The sequence below is a fragment of the Gossypium hirsutum genome, chromosome D03, assembly GCF_007990345.1.
Source record: "Gossypium hirsutum isolate 1008001.06 chromosome D03, Gossypium_hirsutum_v2.1, whole genome shotgun sequence".
Taxonomy (NCBI): domain Eukaryota; kingdom Viridiplantae; phylum Streptophyta; class Magnoliopsida; order Malvales; family Malvaceae; genus Gossypium; species Gossypium hirsutum.
This window is the reverse complement of record NC_053439.1, coordinates 29,316,305-29,337,257: the sequence shown is the minus strand read 5'-3', so window position 1 is coordinate 29,337,257 and position 20,953 is coordinate 29,316,305. Positions and strand designations below refer to the sequence as shown.

Here is a 20,953-nt window from a genome sequence, read left to right as displayed (position 1 = left end):
ATAAATGCTTAGTTAATTTTAAGAAAAAATAATTATTATATTTTAAAAGTTAATGGCTAAAACGATTGAGAAAACGTTAAAAACTGGAGTGAAAAAAATATAAAACGTCAAAAGATGAATTTACAGTTATGTAAAAACACTTCCTAGTTTTTCCTAAAACAAAATGCAAAAACCCGATCTAAAGTAAAATTGACATCTTTGTCTCATTGACTGATAAAACTGATAGACGGAAGTTTTTATATAATGATCAGATTCAAAAGCTGGCTTTGGCATAAAAAAGGGAGAGAATATGAAAGTCATGCAAAAACCCGAACTAAAGTGAAATTGACATCTTTGTCTCATTGACTGATAAAACTGAAAGACGAAGTTTTTATATATTGATCAGATCCAAAAGCTGGCTTTGGCAGTCAACAGTTGGATCAAGTTCAACCCAGGGACACCAAGGCCCTTTTTCTCTTTTTTTGTTTTGGCTTTGGCAGTCAACAGTTGGATCAAGTTCAACCCAGGGACACCAAGGCCCTTTTTCTCTTTTTTTGTTTTTCTGGACCATTCAGGAACTCTTAAGGCCTTAAAACTAAAATAAAATATGATAGAAGAAGAGGGGAACATCAAAGCAATAACACTGTAACATGAGCATGAGCATGAGCATGAGCATGAGCATGTCTTAATCCTAATATTCTGTAATGCCTTACGATAATGTATCTGGAACTAAATTTATCCAGGCAGCTAGCTACTGAAAGATCCATTTTCCCAGCAGAAAGTCGTAGATGCAGGAAGAATGAGCAACCCCATGATGACAATCTACATATCGGAAACCAGCAGGAAGCTGTTCTCTAGGTATTAGTAATTGCTCGCAATCCCTTGCAATGCAGAATATGTCCCAAAAATAGCACAGATGATGGCGATTACAGCTGCTGTTGAACTCAAAACAATCTGTTTATATGTTAAAAAGCTTTGCTTGATTAAAGCAAAGTAAGCAAGTATATAGGTATATGTGCATATAAAGTTAATCAAAATGAAGATTAAGCAACCCAAGAAGATCACTAAGCATGGTACAGCTTGAGTTCATCCTAAACACAATGTAATTTCTCAACAAGGGCTTTCTCATATAAGAGACCAACAACATAAAAGAACACTATATGCTGTAGTATCAAATTTTAAAAGTTGTAAATTATAAACCACCAAATTTATCTGAATACAATCTCCTCATGATGTCAGCATTAACATTGCATTCACTGAACTGTTACAACTTGGAATTAACGGAACCAACAGCTCACCTTATTCCAGAAAGTATCAGTTGATATAAAATCTTAAACCTAAACTCTACTTCAGCCGATCAGCTATCAGCTGACGTGGTAAGAGATACATGCACATTTAGGTGTACATCTGTATGTGTATGCGTATGTGAATTTCATTTTTATGTGTATATGTATGTACATGAGGTCATTATATTCGTGTTCCGCTGCCAATATTACTAGTATCAACCATGCTCAAAGTAAAATTTAGGTCAGCTTCAATGCATCAAGCAACATGAAAGGTGATGTAGTATGCATTCCATATTTAGAAGATAATTGATGCAAGCGACCAATGTTAACTTATTATTATTCAATTATAATCTCAATGGTGGTTCAATGGATACATCAATTTATTACTTTTGTTCTCAAATATTCTACTTTTCCTATTCCAGTTTGCATTAGAATATATTTAGAAGACAAATTAAATGCAAGTAACAAGTGTTCTATTTTTGAAAAAAAGAAAAAGAAAACAAGCATAAATGCATGTAACAAGTTGATTCTGCTTACATCTGTCCTTGAAGCTTTTCTCCCGACAATCTTTATGAAACACAGTGCTGGCATTATTATAGCCTGAAAATATAGAAAATTTCGTTGTCCTTACAAAAGATAAATTCTTTTCCTTTTTCACTACCTTCAATGAAGCTTCCATAAATGGTTTTTCCATTCTAATAATAAACAGAACACAGTACTTACCACCATGAAGCTTAGAACAGAACCAATTAAAGCCATCAGAAGACCTGAGATCAATGTCGCATATAAATCATAGAATTCTTATAATAAATTTAATGAAATGGATGAAAATAATAAATTATTAAGAACTTAGCTGAAGCTACCAAAAATCACATAGAAATATCTGTTACAAATCATTGTACAATCATACTCCCAAAATTGTTGGCAAAAATTGTGACAATGTTATTACTAAAATGTATTTTGAAAGTTAATTTGGTGCTTAACTTTTAGCATCATACCAATGTGGAATTTATTTCTCTAACCCTACCAGCTTAATCGAGTTCCACTCATTAGATTGCTCGTAGAGGCGGTATTTGACAAGAAGCTTTCAATAGATAGTTATTCTTTGTATTACAACAGAAGAGCTGACAGAAGTAACTAGTTAACCATGCTAAAATGTTTAACTGCATAAGAATAATTCAATATTTTTGAAACAAGGACTACAGCTTGCTTCTGCGAGTGTTCCTAGCCTAGTGAAAGGTCCTTGCAGGTTTGTCCTATTGTACAAGTTCATGCCACTGACTACTGTTCCTAGCCTATTAAAAGATCTTTGCAGATGATTCCCCTTTTACTCCACAAATGATCAAGCTGGTATCATGCCCATACCAGATCACTAAGCCAGCCTAGAAGAGTTGACCACAGGACCAGATTGGAGCTACTAAACTCAGTACGGATCCACCTAGGAAGGACTAGTCCAGCAAAACACAGTACGGTCCAGAGAGGCCAAATCTGATCAACTGTCCGGACAATTGCTGGCTTGCCTACCTTAGGCCTTGGCCAGTTCAACTCCTTACTCAAGCCAATACTGCTTGCTCGTAACCAAGGAAAAAATAGAAGAGGTAAAAGGAAGGAATAAAGAAAATAGTTCCACAATTGCCACCAACAATTTTCTTTTACTCCATTTTTTTCAAATTAGAAATTTGTTCGTTTTAGGTTTGAAAGGGAATAATCCTTCAAGTATTTCTTCCCCTTAATTTTTGATTGAATTGTACCAATATAAAAGTTGAATGAGCAAATTGAGCCAAACAATAGTAGATGGAAATATTGATTATAGACCAAGAGAACAGAGACAGTGGCAATGAGGTAGATATCCTTGAATTTCATTTTTGGTAATGCGCATTCTGATTTGGTAGGTTGCTATCTTACAAACATAACTTAGCATAGATTTAAAAGAACAAAACACTAATGATTACATGCACTGTATTAAGTAAAAATTTATTCACATATTTAAGCTTCGTATTAAATACTTTTGGCGAACAATAAAGAAAAAATAAAGATATGGAATACAAATATTGTTCCTAGAATATAAAGAGTTTAAGTTTGCCTAAGATTATTTCTTAGCTTCTATGATAAACTGCATCATGAAGTATGAAACATAACTAAATCTAGAGTGGTGAGAGAAAACAAATTCCAAACCTTACCAAAGAAAGGCATGACAAATGCAACGCCAACGGTAGAAAAGACAAGTAGCGCTCTAAGAAGAAAGAAACACCATAAACTCTCTACAACATGATCTGGTAGCAGTTCCTCTATACTCCTCGCCAAGGGGATCAACAACAATGCATATTTGTTTAATGTCAAGGAAAAAATTGGTATATTGAAGGGAAATTCAGAACATATAAAACATTCATTTAATTTCCAAATTCTAATATTTTCAACCAAAAGGATATTTTGTGAGTGGATTGATAACCTGCGACACAACAATAAAGGCAACTTAGAAACAACAACAAACCTCTCTCTCTCTCTCTCTGAAAAGACCTTTGAAATGAAGAGCCTCATACTTACTGTCGTCCACAATGCAATTTTGGAAACAAAAGCTTGTGGTGGCATATTCAAAGTTATTTGAGACAATGTGCTTTGACCAAACTCGAGGTAACCCATTGCTGCAACACCCCCATACAATACTATACACAGAAAAAAACTGCAGAAAAATATGAAACAGAAATCAGAATAAAAGGAGCACATGAAACATCCTCCCAAGCCACAACAAATTTCCTTACCATATTTGCATTGCTTTCTTAAATTGTGATTTATCAGCCATTGATTGATAGATATTAGGAAACACAGAGTGTCCCGAATGACAAAATCCATATACACCAATTACAACGGGAATGCCACTCCAATTAACAGCTTTACCAGTATGATGGAAGCCAACACCACCTGCTGCACCAAGGTATAGCAGACACAGAACTATCACCAATGTTGCAACAACCCCACCAGCTGCAAAATAAGTAATGGGAAATCTGGTGTAAGATCATAATGTATTTTCAATATTTTAAATGCTTGACTACGTCAAGCATCTTTGAAACGACTTTCCTGCACCTGAAAGATATGAAATCAGACGGATATCTTTTAACCAGACAGTGGGTAGAACAACCAAGGCAGTTACAATTGCAAAGAGATGCATTGAATCCAGATTTAAAAAAGGCCAGTCCAAAGAAACTCCAGGAAATAGCCTTGTAAGATTATCACCTTCCATGATAATAAATTCCACACAATATGACTGTACAGGAAAAATGAAACTTTTTCCAATTAGATAGAGAAGTTGCAGCAGACAATTCAACAAGTAAATGAGAGACATAAGCTTACATATAATTCTGTATAGAGAACAATCTGCATTAACCCAACAAATACAGTATTAGGGAATTTTGCCATAACCAAACCAAAATGAAAATAATCTGTATTAGCAATTGAATTTTCATTTTCCAGTCAACTTAAAAATTATAATACATAACTATTGATGGTTAGATGCAGCAAAAATGATGATTGAATTAAAATTTAATACTTATATTCTAGAAATGAAGAGAGGCGAGACAAAACATTGAAACTGCCACTACAAATCAGACTGTGAGGATAAACAATGTGTATCAGATACAAACAGTTAGGTACCAGCATCTAACTATTGTCACTAAAGCCATCCTTGCATAACAAAATATTCATTATACTTAAAAGCAAGAAGCTAAGAATAACTTACAGATACAAAAAGGCGTCCAAATCGTCCAAAGGCAGCTTCACCCATATCAGGGTAAGATATAATTCCTTCTCTGCTTTCAAAGCAGTATTTCATGAGTATGGCCGTATAACAACATACAACTGCAAAAAAGATTAGGACCAAGAAGCTTGCCCAGCCTCCTTGTGCTATTGTATGAGGTGTTGATAGAAGCCCAACTCCAACCATTACATTTATTGCTATCACAAAATAAAAATCATGAAGTTAAAACTTTTGAAACCATAGGGCATATCCAGATAATAATTGTCAATTTCTTAAATTCCAACAACAAAAACTATAAGAATTGTCAGATTGCTTTTCCAGGATGCAAGTACGATGATTTGGCACAGGTAACTAGACAACACCATGCAAATTTCCGTCTAGATCATTTGACAAGAGATTCTCAACTATTTTCAAGCATAGACATAAAGAAACTAAAAGAACTCAAACATATCAAAAATAAGGGAAACAGAGCATGATAACAACATAGCTTACCATTAAAGACTGTTTGGGTCACGCTACATCCGTAAGCTATGGGAAATTCTCCAGTAAGTTGCTTAGCAAATGAATGCTTCTGTGACCAAGTTGACTGTGCACCTGAGATGCTATCTAAAAACTCCTTAGAATAACTGTTTCGATTTTCAGGCAGAAGAGGAAGCTTTCCATCCAGGTCCAAATTACTTTTCTGACTGCTAAAACTAAAATGTCTAAAATTTGAAATTCCCCCAATAAGTCCAAAGCTTGGTGATGCTGTGATTGTATAAGGATCCATTGTCTCTCTGTAAAAAACACAAAGGAAGTAGCCAGAAAAAAAAATTAAAAAGTGCAGGTGGTACATCAACCAACCGAGGCACAGCTTCTGAAGGATTTGACAAAAAGCTATATGGTTACCAATTCTTTACGTATATGAAAGTTCTAACTTTTATATGCATGAAGTGAAGTGCCAAGATATAGGATTTTCTTGGTAGGAGGATAGAAAGATGGTCTCATCACCTTCCTATTTTCTAGGATAACCATTAGATACGTTCTGGCCAAATACATGGTAAAAATTACACAGCATGACTAAGAGAAGAAAGGCATTACTTGAAGCTCTGAGGCCATTGCTGTGAAGTGAAAGTGGTGGAAGGACCTCCCCGGCCTCCCTCACCGTCATCATCACTATTGTAGTTGCTGCTGCTGCTGCTGCCGTCCCCTGCCTTGCTCTCTTCAAGGTCGTCCTCATTATCGTCAACATCACTTTCCAGGACGAACTCTTCATTATGCCTCTCCTTAACCTCGTCAGCCATAACTGCAAATATAGATATATAGATTAAAAAAGAGAGTAAAGGAACAAGTAAACAACACAGTTTTATGGATTATACCATATTCGAATACATTTACAAGGTAAATAATAAAATAACAACTAAAATAAAAGAGAAGGGAAAGATAGGATCAATCACATGATTAATAACAGAAGACAATATTCGGGATATGAGTGCTGAATCAAGAGTGAGAAACAGAAAGAGGAAAAAAATCAATGGGAATGAAGATGGGGTTCCAGCGGGAGGATTGTTTTGATCGTTTACTTTAAGAAATAAAAATGCAGGATTTCAGGGTGAATGGATGGCTGTAAAGTCTAGTTAAGAGTTCAGAATGAAAGTATCAATGGAGAGAAATAAGGATCGGTACGAAGGTTTTCGCGTAAAATCCAGAAGGCATGAGTGACGTGTTACATCAGATAATTATGGAAATTGTTTGTTTTCCTTTCAAGCTTCCCGCATTCAACCAGCCAGCTGTCTCATAAATGTTTTTTATAATTGCATCCCATCAAATCATCAATTTTCGATGTAATTATAGAGTAATTTACCTATAAAGGCCCATTTTTAAGTAAATTTACGGAAATAGACCAATTTATGTATTATTTATTAGAAAGGATCGATTTTAGTAAAATGCATCCATGTAAGAGTATTTTAGGGTGAAATTTTAGCAAAACGAGTCCCTGGGGAGCGATTTTGCCATGTCAGCACAGCATAAAACGTGTTGACGTAGACGTACTTTGCTGACGTGACAAAATCGCTCCCCAAGAGACACGTTTTGCTCCGTATTTTTTCCCCAACGGCTATTTTATCTTTTGACCATTTGGGGGTCCAACGGTATAAAAAAGTATAAAATCCCCATCCTATTATTTCACACAATATTTCTTCAAATTTTGAAAAAAAAACTCTCAAATTTCTCCCTAAATTTCTAAAAGCTCTCTTTAATTAATTATTTTCTTTTAATTTTTTTTCTAAATTAGTATTATTTTTTTATAATTTTAAAAATATTTGATCTTGTTAGCAATGGCTGGGGAATTAATTCGTCTCAATCATAAACATATCTCCGTCGAACAAATGAAAATGGTAAGGGTTAACTTTAATTTTTTTTTCATTTATATAATTTTAATTAATTTGTATTTTATAATTTTTTATAACAGTCTGTAGATCGAGTGTTACAATGTTATATTCGTAATATGTCAAGTCCTCCATCACCGTTGATAGAAAATTACTTGAGGGAAGCGGGTTTTTGGCACGTGGCCATTATAGGCTGGGCGTGCAAGTTGGACCTGAAACTCATCAGTGCGTTAATAGAGAGGTGGAGAACCGAGACGCACAGATTCTATCTTTCATGCGGAGAGTGTACTATCATTTTGGAAGACATGCAGTTACAATTAGAATTGTCGGTGGATGGGTCCGCACTCACCGGGTCCGTTCAATCTGCTGATTGGGGAGCCATATACTATGATCTTTTGGGTGCGATTCCGAATAATATTTACGGAGGTCGGGTCGGGATGGGCTGGTTACGAGACACATTTTCGGAGCAAGGGAATGATTCGACTGAACTAGAAAAAATACAATATGTTCGGGTATACATCCTTGAGATGATTGGAGGTTATTTGATACCGGACTTGTCACAAAACCTCGTACATCTGATGTGGCTGTTGAAACTCGTTGATTTTAGAGCAGCTGGTGAATTTAGTTGGGGGTCTGCCGTGTTGGCAACATTGTACCGGGAGATGTGCGAGGCAACGCCACCAAATAAAGCCAAAATCGGAGGTTGCCTATCATTACTACAATCATGGGCTCGGTTTCGCTTTCCATTTTTACGTCCTCGAGTGAATCACCAATATACATTCCCACTCATAACGAGATAAAATTTTTATTTGATTTTACAATTATTACATAGACTTAAAATAAAATTGTATGCTAAAAATTTATTTAATTAGGTGGAACCATCCGGCGAGTTATATTGGAATACCTACCGCTCTTGAAGATATACGGATTCTATTAGACCAACGGTCAGAAGCGCAAGTAAGTATTAAATAATATATATACATAAAATAGTCGTTTCATATTTAGTATTTAATATTATATATATAACTAATATTTTTATCACGTTCATATAGTTTCAATGGACACCATATGAGGATTCGGTAATTCGGGAAGGAATTCCGGATGAATTCTTTCAAAATCCAAACTTTTGGCATGTTAAGGTCCCATTGGTCAACGATGCTACTATCGAGATGCACCAGACGGATAGAGTGTTGCGACAATTTAGATTCCGACAATTGATTCTCGAGGCACTTGAGGTGCTCGATAAAGAGTACAAAATTGACTTACAGAAAACGAATATGAATTGGCTGGTATTCTTCTAAGAATATATCGAAATTTGGAAAAATCGGTATGATCATATACCTACTCGCCAACCGATCATCGTTCCAGAGTTAGCGTGCGTGCTAGATTACATGCCATGGTTTAGGATCCATGGCAAGTCATATTTGCTATCGGAAGAGCAGAGGCATTGGCAAATTTGTGTCGAAAGGGAACGACAGGGCCTTTTAAATCTAAGGAGAAAGGATGACGGCATGGACCCATCAACAGCGCCTATACAATCACCGGGCCCAACGCCTCAACCAACGACACCCATACTATAACCCATTCAGATTATACCAGGTGAATATCCTAGCCCTTATATGTATCCTAACCCTTATATGTTTCCTTTTCCCAATCCTATGCCAGGTTGGAATGCATGGCCCGGTGCATCTCCTTTCTTGATAACTCCGACTCAACCGACGGTATATAGGTCATCGTCGCCAGAGGGATCGCACGAGGCACTATTGGGGAGCTCATCTCATTACCAATCCCTATCGCCTTATGAGATTCAAACACCTCCACTGTGGGTGATGCAAACACCTCCACATTCTTTATTCTATCAAGGTGGGTCATCCTCCCAACACCCACAACTGGAGCAACCACAACCCCCGTTGGAAGCTAAACAAATGTGTAATCCAGCGCGTAATTGTTGACCACCCCCATGTGGCACTGATTCCAACCAGCATATACATATATTTTTCAATATATTTGTACAAACTATTTTTATATTGTTTCATTTAATAAAATAAAAGTTGTTTTTAATATTTTAATAGTAAATTATTTTTTATATTTTTAATAAAATAGAAGTTCTTTTGAATAAGGCAATAGAAATAATACAACATAGTTTCATTGCAACAATTATCAACTATTTCGATTTGGACATTATCGAATTGTATGACCTGGGTTCCTATACCATCTGCACAACTTTTGTTGGTTCGTTCTTTCCCGGATATCCATATTATTACGTATTCTACTCTAGTAAGATTGACCTTTTGGTTTGTGATGCAATTCATTATCCGGTAACAAATTAAACGGAGTAAGCGATCTAGATGACCACTTATGTTCATTTGGGACCATTGGCATACATGTCTCCACACGTTGTACATGTATTTTATTTTGTACACTTCGTCGACATATCTTATGAGATCCAAACAAAGATTCTGACAAGCTGCAATTGCATGAGCGTATGGATAACTAATTGCGTCAAACATTTTATAGACACAAGTCCTATTTCTCAGGTGTACACGATATTGCCCGCCGGTAATACATTGGTTCGATCTGTCAAACTCCGTGAAACGAAATCATAAGTTGTTGTGATCGTGACACACTGTGTGCATGGTATTGGCCCGCGCCTTTGCCTTGTTAATTTCTTGCAATACCTTCTGGAACTATACATGGCATCCTTGCATTTGGCATTTATAACTCACTGCTCACTTTGGAAATAGTGTCGTCGAACGAAAATATGTCTCTCGCACAACCGAGGTTATCGGAAAATGATGCGTTCCTTTTAGAAAGAATTTATGCATTTAGCTAGGTTTGTGGTCATATGACTATATCGTAGGTCGTCGCCGTATGCTTGTATCCACTATCCGAAAGGTATGTTACAAAGGTAGTTTGCGCCTTGATCGTTAACTGAACGCAAAATCCCTAACATCTCATGAAAACAACCCTTATTAATCTCGTACCCTGCCAATATAAGTTGATAGAGAAAATTACATACCACTATTCCATTCAAAATAAATTGAATATTACAAATGAAATTATATTAATAAAGATTAAATACCTATGTTGGTCACTTGCCATCATTCAGTGGTAGACCGATATTGCCCGTAATAGTTAGACGCAACGTGCCTTAGATAATACTGATAGTGTGCGCCATCCCATAGGCTTCCCTGTCACTCAATTGTGACTAGTATTCCAGTGTCTTGATCTAATATAACGCAAATATCAGGTTGGGGGCATACATGCCTCCTTAACCTAGAAAGAAAGAAATCACAATCATCACCTAACTCCCCCGGTGTTATTGCAAATGCAATTGGAAGGATTCTCTCATTGCCATCCTATGCCACAACTAGCAATAGCTGATGGGTTTATCTACTATATATAAAGGTACCGTCAATTTGTACCAATGACTTGCAGTACAGAAATGTGTCTCGGCATTGCTTAAAGCTCCAGAACAACACTTGAACACTTGGCATCCACGGAGCAATCAGTCGTTGTAGTAGGGACCGTTTCAAGGTCTGTTATGCAACCTGGGGCATACCTCTCCAACACCTAACACCACTGCCACACCTCATTATATAAAACGTCTCACCCACTATGCATCTTTTCCAACGCCTTCTGCTTAGCTATCCAAGCCTTGCAGTAAGAGGGCATGTACCTTAATTGGCTACGAATATTGACAATTAAGACCGACACAAAAGTCTTGGGAATCGCCTTCAACATCGGTAGTATAATGCTAGCTATCATACCTAAATCCATTTTGGGATGATCTTGTGAAACACCTGTCAAAGAAGTACGTTAAATAATGCAACATTAAGTAATAACATTAAAAACCCTAAACACCTAGTGATATTGTACTGGCAACATAGGTATGTGGACCTTTTACTTTTTTATCTCTCACAAGTCTGACTTTTTTCTAAAAGAAGCCAAGATTTTCCATGAACATGTACCATCTTGCACTGCACACTTGGCCTCAAACTTCTCGGATTTGGATTTAACCATGTTATAGTTAACCCCGTGATTGATGCCATGTTGTTTCAATGCACCAAGAAAACTATCCTTACTGGAAAACTCCTTACCAACTTCCAATTCACCTGAATCCAATAATGAACTTGTACGGTCACGCCTTCTGTGTGGTAGATCTAGAAACTCCAATGCATCATCTACCGATTAATCAACATTATGCATGTGGGCTGGAGGCGAGTACGCCTTGAATCACGAATCTTCTTCTTCATCATCTGAAACCCTTTAACATATTTAGGTTCAGATAGAACAGGCTCCAATTTAGAAAATAATACAACTTCTGGACCATCGGAGCCAGGCTCTCAAGGTGGATTTATATCAGACTCATCATCCAACCCACCATCATCTGCAACATACGAGGTCCCCTGATACGAGTCACAAAGGCCCAATTCAAGCTCAAGGACGTGATGGGCTCAAATTACCACACGACTCAATAACGAGGTCAAAGGCCAAAAAAATGTGTTCAAAACTAAATGGAACCATTCAAGAATTTATTAGCAAGGCCTTAGATACGTACACAAAGGAAAAGAAAATCAAGATTCACTTTCTTGTTTTCAAGAAAATCAAGAAACCGAATCTTGGTCCAAATTTGCTGTTTTGAGCGATTTCAAGAATCAAGAAATCAAGATTTCAAATCTTGGAAATCTTGGTCCAAGAAACCGAATCTTGCAGCTAAGGCGCATTGGATCTCAGTTACGAGCATCAACGAACCAATTTCGGGAGAGAACGGATTACAAGCCCAAATGCTTGAAGAAACGGCCCAATAAGATGTTCAAAGCCAAATCAAGAAATTTAAATTAGACTTAGTTGAAAATCAGACCAAATTGTCAAAGTGGCCCAATTTGTTAAGTTTTAATTCTTTAAATACTTAGTTTTAATTTTTAGACTTTATGAATAAATTTCTATGTAAAAATTCAGTCCAAGAGGCCCATTTAAAGTCCTTGGCCGAATTTCCCCTTGAAAGTAAAAAAAATTAGGTTTTTTTTAGTTTTCTTATTAGGACTAGGAAAATAGTTAGAAGGACTTTATGTATGGCTTGGCCAGCCACCCTTATACACATTACACTTGAAAAATACATTGAAATCATATTTGTTTTGTTGAGTGAAAATTCTCTTTGAGTTCTCCAATAATTTTCTCTTGAGTTTTCTTTAGAAGGAGTTTTAACAATCTTTTTTATTGTGGGAGCCATCTTTAGCCTTCTTCTTGCCATTGTTCTTCATTGGAGGGGAGATTAGAGCCGTTTGAAGGGAGTTGTGAAATCTTTCTCGATTTCAAGGCTTCTTAGGACTTTATCTTTATTGTTCTTGTTGTTCAATCTTTTTAATTTTCTGCTTGTGTCGATTTCATTATCTAACTTGTTTAAACTCTCTTGTTGCGTCTCCAGCCCGTTCAACCTTCAAGAATCTATTCGGCATCAACCTTGGACAGCACGGAATGTTTTGATTTCACAAAACCCCTCTTTCTTGCCGTCCAAACCCTAGATCTAATTCAATTTGATTTTGTGATCTTCTAGGTTTGATTTGTTTCTGTTTTGTGTTTACTTGACAGATTCGGCTGATTGGAGTCCTTCTTGAAGCTTAATTTTGTGTTCTTGGTTTCCAAGATTCTCTATTAATAAGTGTTTCGGTTCTAGGCTGATTCTTTATTGTTTTGGGTGTTTTACTTCAGATCTTTTAATTCTAAGTTTGATCTTTTTGTTTCGTTTCAGATCCGATTGTCTAAAGTTTTCTTAGGAGTTTTCTCATGACTTGGCAACTTGATCTTGGTACGCGCATAACCCTCTATCATTTGGTATCAGATTTTGGGCGTTTTGGGTGTTCTTGGTTGATTTCTAAACTGATCTCCTCTTAAAAATAATAAATAGCAGTTTTTTACCTAAAAAAATTTTTGGAAAAAAATTCATTTGAGTGGGTAAATGTTGTCTGATTGGTTTGAAATTTTATATGCATATTTGTGGCACTGTGATAGAATATTAAAAAATATTTCCCATAAAAAATCTGTAGAAAAAGTCAAAAAAAATTGAAAAAGACAAAATCAAACAAAAAGTAAAAAAAAAATATTCAGCGGGTTGATTTTAGTGCCGAAACTTTCTAGATCAAATATAAAATATTTAAGGACATTTTAGTTTAAATTTCGTGATTTTTGGAGATCAAGAACACCTCGAACGAAGTTGTCAAGTTAGTCCACAGTTTTTTCGGGTATCAACAATTTTTATTGATTCTTAGCTGTAGGTTTTCATTTGTTTTGATTTTATTCTTCCTTTATACTATCTAACACCTTTTTGTTTATTGTGTTAGTAGGATTTAGAAGTGTGCACAATTCTTCCTCGGTGCGGCACAAATTAGTTGGTGTCTCATCACTTTTTGGACTCATAGTGCAATTAGGATTCCTTGGTAGTTACGGTTCATACACTTTCCAAATTGATTGATATAGACTCTACTAAAGAACTCACAAGACTGAGTTCTACCTCTTCGAGAATTTGATTTTCCTTTTGAGTGATTAACGGTGAGGTTTGTTAATTTTTTTTGAGAATTGAGTGTTTGTTTTGCAGGTTTTAAAATAAGATGTCTAGAATTGGTCAAGATGATGATGAGAATAATGACCATAATGAGGTCCTTGTAGTCCGCCGCACCCTTAACATCCAAATGAGGGACGATGTTGATAATCAAAGGACCAATGTTTTCCATTCTAGGTGTTTTATAAAAGGTAACTTATGTTCACTTATTATTGATAGTGGGAGTTGTTTGAATGTAGTGAGCAGTTATTTGGTGGATTCTTTAAAGTTACCTTGTACCGAGCACCCTAAGCTGTATCACCTTTAGTGGCTTAATGAATGCTCAGAAGTTAAAGTTACAAAACAGGCCTTGATCACTTTTAAGCTTGGAAATTACGAGGATGAGGTATGGTGTGATGTGGTCCCAATGCATGCGACACACTTGTTCCTTGGACGGCCTTGGCAATTTGATCGTGATGTTACACACCAAGGCAAGCTCAATAGATACTCTCTTGTGTTTAAAGGCCGAATATTCACTTTTTCTCCTTTAAATCCCAATGATATATATAAAGATCAATTAAAAATGATGAAATTTTGTGAGGGGGTAAAGGAGAAAGAACAAATAAAAAAGACAGAGAGAAAAGAGGCTAGTAGTGAAAAAAAGTCAAAATTTAAATAGCCCAAAGGTGAGTGAATCCGCAAGTGGTAAAATTCGAGGAAAAAAATTAATTGCAACAAAAAAAGATATGTGGAGAGCCCTACTCAATAAACAGTCTTGTATCCTTGTGAGGTTTAGGCAAAACTATTTATCTCTATCTAACATTAATGAAAATTTTCCTAGTGTGTTTCAATGTCTTTTGCAGGATTATGAGGATGTTTTTAGTGAGGCCCCTAAAGGTTTACCACCTTTACGTGGGATAGAACACTTCCATTGGCCACATACGAAGAAGGATGCCGAAAAGGTTCCCGAAAGACCGAAAGATAACTTTCAACTTCAATACCTTTCCGACGAAAGACGCTTGCATACGATCAACATAGGCAAAGATGAAATCACACTACATGAGCCTGCAGGTAAGCCAGGTAAGGAAATTTTAGGAACCGAGTCCCGTGCAGATTTGAAAATTATTGATAAAACTTTTGGTGACTTAGTTCTTAAAAGATCCCCTCATTTTGATCCGATTAATTGTTATTCTTCGATTGTGGTTGATAAAGTCATTACGAAAGGAAGCGTGAGTTGTTATTCTCTTGATTTACCTTTTGTAAAATCCGCGAATTTGTGCAAATCTGTTTTGGTGAATAAAAAAAGTTTTGAATGTATGTTGGTGTGTATGCGAAAATCCTCATGGTTTAACTTGATTGGTTTAATGAAATATTTGTTACACTTCGGCATGACTAATCAAAATCAAGTTTTTAAACCCGAAATCTGTTTTGGTATATTTTGTTGGAAAATCAAGCATCATCTATTCTGTGCAAATACTTTCTATTGTTTTGATACTTGGTTTTTGAAAAAGGTAACGAAATTTGCCAAATTTGTTTTCAATTTATATTTGTGCCTTAAACAGTTTCTGTGGTTGTACATGAAGTTTGAGTTTCATTTGACAAAGGTTAACTCAACAATGGAGCTTCGACTACACTATGCCCCCGATGAGCGAAGGTTTGTATTAAATGGAAAAGGTAAAATCGACCCTTATTCTTCTGTTTATAAAGGTAAGATGCTTGAAACTTTTGAAACACTTTTGTACACCTCGGATAATGACAAAGATCGTGTTGATGATTTAATTTTTGTAAAACACTTAGATCGAAACGTGCTTGACTGTCCTATTTTATTTATTGATGATCTATCTGTTTTGATGGTTGATAAAAAGATTATTGTTCTTGATAGTTTTTATGATGCATGTGTGAGTGAATCTATAGTCCGTCGATTAATGCATGGTGTGATTGTGCAACTCTGTGAACTGTGTGAACCTTTTCAAATACCTACTTGTGACGATTACGTTTACCATTTGATTTATTACTCGCGATTTATTCATGGTTTGTGGAAACAATTTGAGATGATTGAATGCCTTAAAACATGTCCATCTTTGTTTCGAATATTTGACGAGGCATTGGCGAGTAAATTAGCTTATTTGCATGGTTACCTGAATCTGTCCATTCGCATGCGTTATACTTGTTTTGTGATACTTATGATTGGACTACAAGTTTGCTTGCGTTGCTATTTACTAACTCATGGCTATTCTTTTCAGTGGACTCAATTGTCATTAGTCCCGTTCGATCGAGGAAAGTCGAGTCTATTTGATTTTTTAGATTCGAGGATGAATCTTTTTGAGGAAGGGGGAATGATACGAGTCACAAAGGCCCAATTCAAGCTCAAGGACGTGATGGACTCAAATTACCACAAGGCCCAATAACGAGGTCAAAGGCCAGAAAAATGCGTTCAAAACTAGATGGAACCATTCAAGAATTTATTAGCAATGCCTTAGATGCGTACACGAAGGAAAAAGAAAATCAAGATTCACTTTCTTGTTTTCAAGAAAATCAAGAAACTGAATCTCGGTCCAATTTTGCTGTTTTGAGCGATTTCAAGAATCAAGAAAATCAAGATTTCAAATCTTGGAAATCTTGGTCCAAGAAACCGAATCTTGCAGCTAAGGCGCATTGGATCTCAGTTACGAGCATCAATGAACCAATTTCGGGAGAGAATGGATTACAAGCCCAAATGCTTGAAGAAACGACCCAATAAGATGTTCCAAGCCCAATCAAGAAATTTAAATTAGACTTAGTTGAAAATCAGGCCAAATTGTCACAGTGGCCCAATTTGTTAAGTTTTAATTATTTAAATACTTAGTTTTAATTTTTAGACTTTATGAATATATTTCTATGTAAAAATTCAGTCCAAGAGGCCCATTTAAAGTCCTTGGCCGAATTTCCCCTTGAAAGTAAAAAAAATTAGGTTTTTTTTCAGTTTTCCTATTAGGACTAGGAAAATAGTTAGAAGGCCTATATGTATGGCTTGGCCAGCCACCCTTATACACATTACACTTGAAGAATACATTGAAATCATATTTGTTTTGTTGAGTGAAAATTCTCTTTGAGTTTTCCAATAATTTTCTCTTGAGTTTTCTTTAGAAGGAGTTTTAACAATCTTTTTGATTGTGGGAGCCATCTTCAGCCTTTTTCTTGCCATTGTTCTTCATTGGAGGGGAGATTAGAGCCGTTTGAAGGGAGTTGTGAAATCTTTCTGAATTTCAAGGCTTTTTAGGACTTTATCTTTATTGTTCTTGCTGTTCAATCTTTTTAATTTTCTGCTTGTGTCAATTTCATTATCTAACTTGTTTAAACTCTCTTGTTGCGTCTCCAGCCCGTTCAACCTTAAAGAATCTGTTCGGCATCAACCTTGGACAACAAGAAATGTTTTGATTTCACAAAACTCCTCTTTCTTGCCGTCCAAACCCTAGATCTAATTCAATTTGATTTTGTGATTTGCTGAGTTTGATTTGTTTCTGTTTTGTGTTTACTTGACAAATTCGGCTGATTGGAGTCCTTCTTGAAGCTTAATTTCGTGTTCTTGGTTTCCAAGATTCTCTATTAATAAGTGTTTCGGTTCTAGGCTGATTCTTTATTGTTTTGGGTGTTTTACTTTAGATCTTTTAATTCTAAGTTTGATCTTTCTATTTCATTTTAGATCCGATTGTCTAAAGTTTTCTTAGGAGTTTTCTCGTGACTTGGCAACTTGATCTTGGTCCGCGTGCAACCCCCTATCATCCCCTCACCGGTGGATGTCGTAGGGAGTACATCATCCCTTCTTATGGATGTTTTGTAATGTCCCCAATCAGATGTGGATTGCCAACCACTAGAAGTTGATGTCATTCCCTAATACGTATTTCCAGCATCGAACATCAACCCACCAATGTGCATGACCCATCCACTAACTGAGTGTCGTGCAGGAGTTGTGTATCCATATTGCTACCAAACACGGACGCTTCCGTGTTCTGCCTCCCACTAATGGAGTGTCGGGTAGGGGTCGTGTATTCCTCTCGAACAGTAGTAGATGTTGAAGTCGCAAATGTTTCATTTGGTGATAAAAATTTTACATATAACTCAAGATAGGGTGATCCACTAGTGAGATGAGTCTGCACCATCACCTCAAAGCTACAACCACCTTTGATATCAAATGAGTCATATATCACGGGATCAATTGACGCACAAAATTGATACTTAATAGAAGAAACCCTCATTGGCGTCGTTCCAAAGATTTTGCGCCTAATTCTTTTACGAAATTCTGTCAAATCTATAGTCTGGTTAAAGACCAGTCGTATTGTGTTCTCCGATAAAAAAATAACTCCCGTTCTCGGTGTCACGGACCTCACCATCATAGTAAATAATAACACTAATACGTTCAATCATCTTCAATTTTTATTCTGCTTAGCCTCTCTAATTTTTCTTGTTGTAACTTATGCAACCTAAGAATGAAATTTGACTCATTTATAACCTAAGGCCAAACATGAACTACTATAGAAGAATAGTGTCGACGTGGGAGCTTTTTTAATAGTTTTACTGACAGTGCATCCTGTTTGAAGCGTTTTTGACACTATTTCTTTAGAAACGTCTTCTCAAAATTATTTTTTCAGGAACTACTGTAGAAAAAGAGCGTCTTCGTGGGAGCTTTTTTTCAGTAATTTTGCTGACAGTTGAAGCATTTTTCACACTATTTTTTCAGAACCGTATTCTTAAAATTATTTTTTCAGGAAATACTGTAGAAAAAAATCCTTATTGTCAATATAATTTTCCCTAAACCCTAATAAATATTAAAATTGAAAATTTTAAAAAATTTTAAAAATTAAAATTAAAAAAGTACTCTTTTGGCACAATTTGCTACCTTTCTTAAATAATTAAGGCAATTTATAACTCTCCCTTTAGTTACAAATAAATTTATATTTTAAATAATTTTAATATATTACATTAAAAGATTATTTTATTATTTAATTTCTAATTACATTTCTAGTTTGTCTCATTACTTAAAAGTTGAAACTTAAAAAGAGAAATTTATTCTTTTCTTGTATTACATAAAAAGTATAGAAGAAATATATAGTAAATAAAGTTTTGAGTAAAATACACCAACAATTATGTAACATTGATTTTAATGGTAAAACAATCATTCAACTTTTAACTCTGTCACTAAACTTTCGGAAAATAATAAATTAGTCAATGCAAGGGCTCAATTCTATTTGGGCCCAAACAAACCAAACCAATCATCCAAAAAAAAAACAGATGAAAATAAAAATAAGCAAAACCTATTACCTAAATTACAAAGCCCAAAAAAATTAAAACCCTAATTGTCCAAATGGCCCAAAAGCGCAAACATTTTCAATAAAACAAAAGAAATCCTAGCCTCCCTTGCGCCGCTTCTCCACGTCGACAGACGTGCCGTTTGACACCCCTCTACCACCACCATCGTTGACTTCGCTCTCTGCCATCGTCACTTCCAAAGAAGAACAAACACGCAATAGAAAAAATCAGAGAAATAAATAAAAATAATATGTAAAAATCGGCTATGAAGGCCGGATTAAAATGTAATCTTGAGGGACAAAAAAAAGAAATCGAAAAATAGACAATACAAAATTTCAAAAGGTGATCCTCACTTTCTTTCTTTTTTTAAATCTGTTTTTTATAAAAAAAATATAAAATTAAAAGAACAAGGTTTGAAAAACATACCTGATGGTTTGTGTTCCGCCGCCGTGAGTGGCCGAGGTTGTCACCTCCGATGAAAGGTGACCCCTTAAAAAACCCTAAACCGAAGGGTTCTTCTTTTTTGCGATTTTGATGTTTAAAAAAAAACCAAATCTAAGTTTGGGGAGCTGAAAGGCCAAGAAAAGGGGAAACTTTGATGTTTTGTAGCCGTTGTGGATGGCGGACCGTCGCAACGGAGCACGGTGGCCCCTCAAGGCTGGCCGAAGAGTGGCTCGGAGACAAGGGAGAGGATTTCAAATTTTTTTTAGAAATGGGGATGAAATGATTTTTTTGGGAAATTTCTGACTTAAATAGGGGTAGGAAATGACGTCGTTTTGGCTTGTTTCTTTAAACCCCAAAATGACGTCGTTTTATAGATTAACCCGAAGCCTAACCCGACCCAATTGTAGGATCCGTGTGTTTTTGTGCAATGGTCTATTTGCAACCCTGGTCCTTCCGCTTTTGGGCCTTTTTTGAATTAGGCCCTAATTTTTTATTTTTAAAATTTTACCTTTTAATTTTAAATTATTCTTGATTTAGTCCTCTGATTCTCTAAAAGACAGAGCGTTTAATGGGCCTAGGAATAATTTCCTATTTGGTCCCTGTTCCTTTGCGCGCACTACATTTTAGCCCCTTTATTATTTATTTTATCTCGATTTATCCCTTTAATTTCATTCAAGTTACGATTAAGTCCATTATTCATTTTCATTCTTTTATTTGTTTATTTACTTATTTACTTATTTATTATCCCTTCGCTTCTTTTAATATTTAAAATTGTTCTTTTTTATTTCCTTTTTATCAAGCATTCATCATTCATTTTTTTATTTTTTTCTTTTGTGCCTTTATTATTATCTATTATTTATTTATTACTTCTTTATTTTATACATACTTAAGAATTATATTATATACATGCTTTTATTATTGTATTTTTTATTTTATTATCGTCATTATTATTTTATTTTTATTTTTTTGATGTTGTTATTTTATTATTTCTTATTAGGTTGGGCACCTTTATGTCATGCCCATTTATCTTTTTCATGCATCTTCCATTTTATATTTACCTTAAGCTATTTTATTTATTTATTAGTGCTATAATATGATTATTAATATTATTATTACTGTAATTACATTATTATAGTATTCTTTATTTATTATTTATCATTTTAATATTCTACCTACATAGTTATTTTTTTATTCACTATATCATACATTATGCTTAAACATACTTACCTGTTTCATATTATAACCGAATAACCTAAATATACATAATTTTTTGTGTCACGTTAATTTTATTCGATGTATATAA

General features: G+C 35.3%; 1 protein-coding gene across 3 annotated transcripts; it reads right to left on the bottom strand.

Moving 5' to 3' along the window:
- Window positions 1-314: 314 nt before the first annotated feature.
- LOC107950697 (amino acid transporter AVT1A) lies at window positions 315-6,758 on the bottom strand. Of its 3 annotated transcripts, none has more exons than XM_016885604.2 (13): window positions 6,453-6,758; window positions 6,097-6,301; window positions 5,509-5,792; window positions 4,999-5,213; window positions 4,614-4,637; window positions 4,347-4,527; window positions 4,025-4,244; window positions 3,810-3,945; window positions 3,695-3,714; window positions 3,446-3,591; window positions 1,989-2,032; window positions 1,803-1,865; window positions 315-933 (listed from the first exon to the last, which is right to left on the bottom strand). In XM_016885604.2, the coding sequence occupies exons 2-13, from the start codon at window positions 6,297-6,299 to the stop codon at window positions 841-843; spliced, it is 1,629 nt and encodes a 542-aa protein (XP_016741093.1). In that variant the 5' UTR covers window positions 6,300-6,301; window positions 6,453-6,758; the 3' UTR covers window positions 315-840. The 3 variants fall into 3 exon arrangements, 2 of the variants coding, with proteins under 2 accessions (XP_016741093.1, XP_016741094.1); XM_016885605.2 differs by having other exon boundaries at window positions 315-914; XR_001698147.2 differs by having other exon boundaries at window positions 881-933; window positions 3,441-3,591.
- Window positions 6,759-20,953: the final 14,195 nt, after the last annotated feature.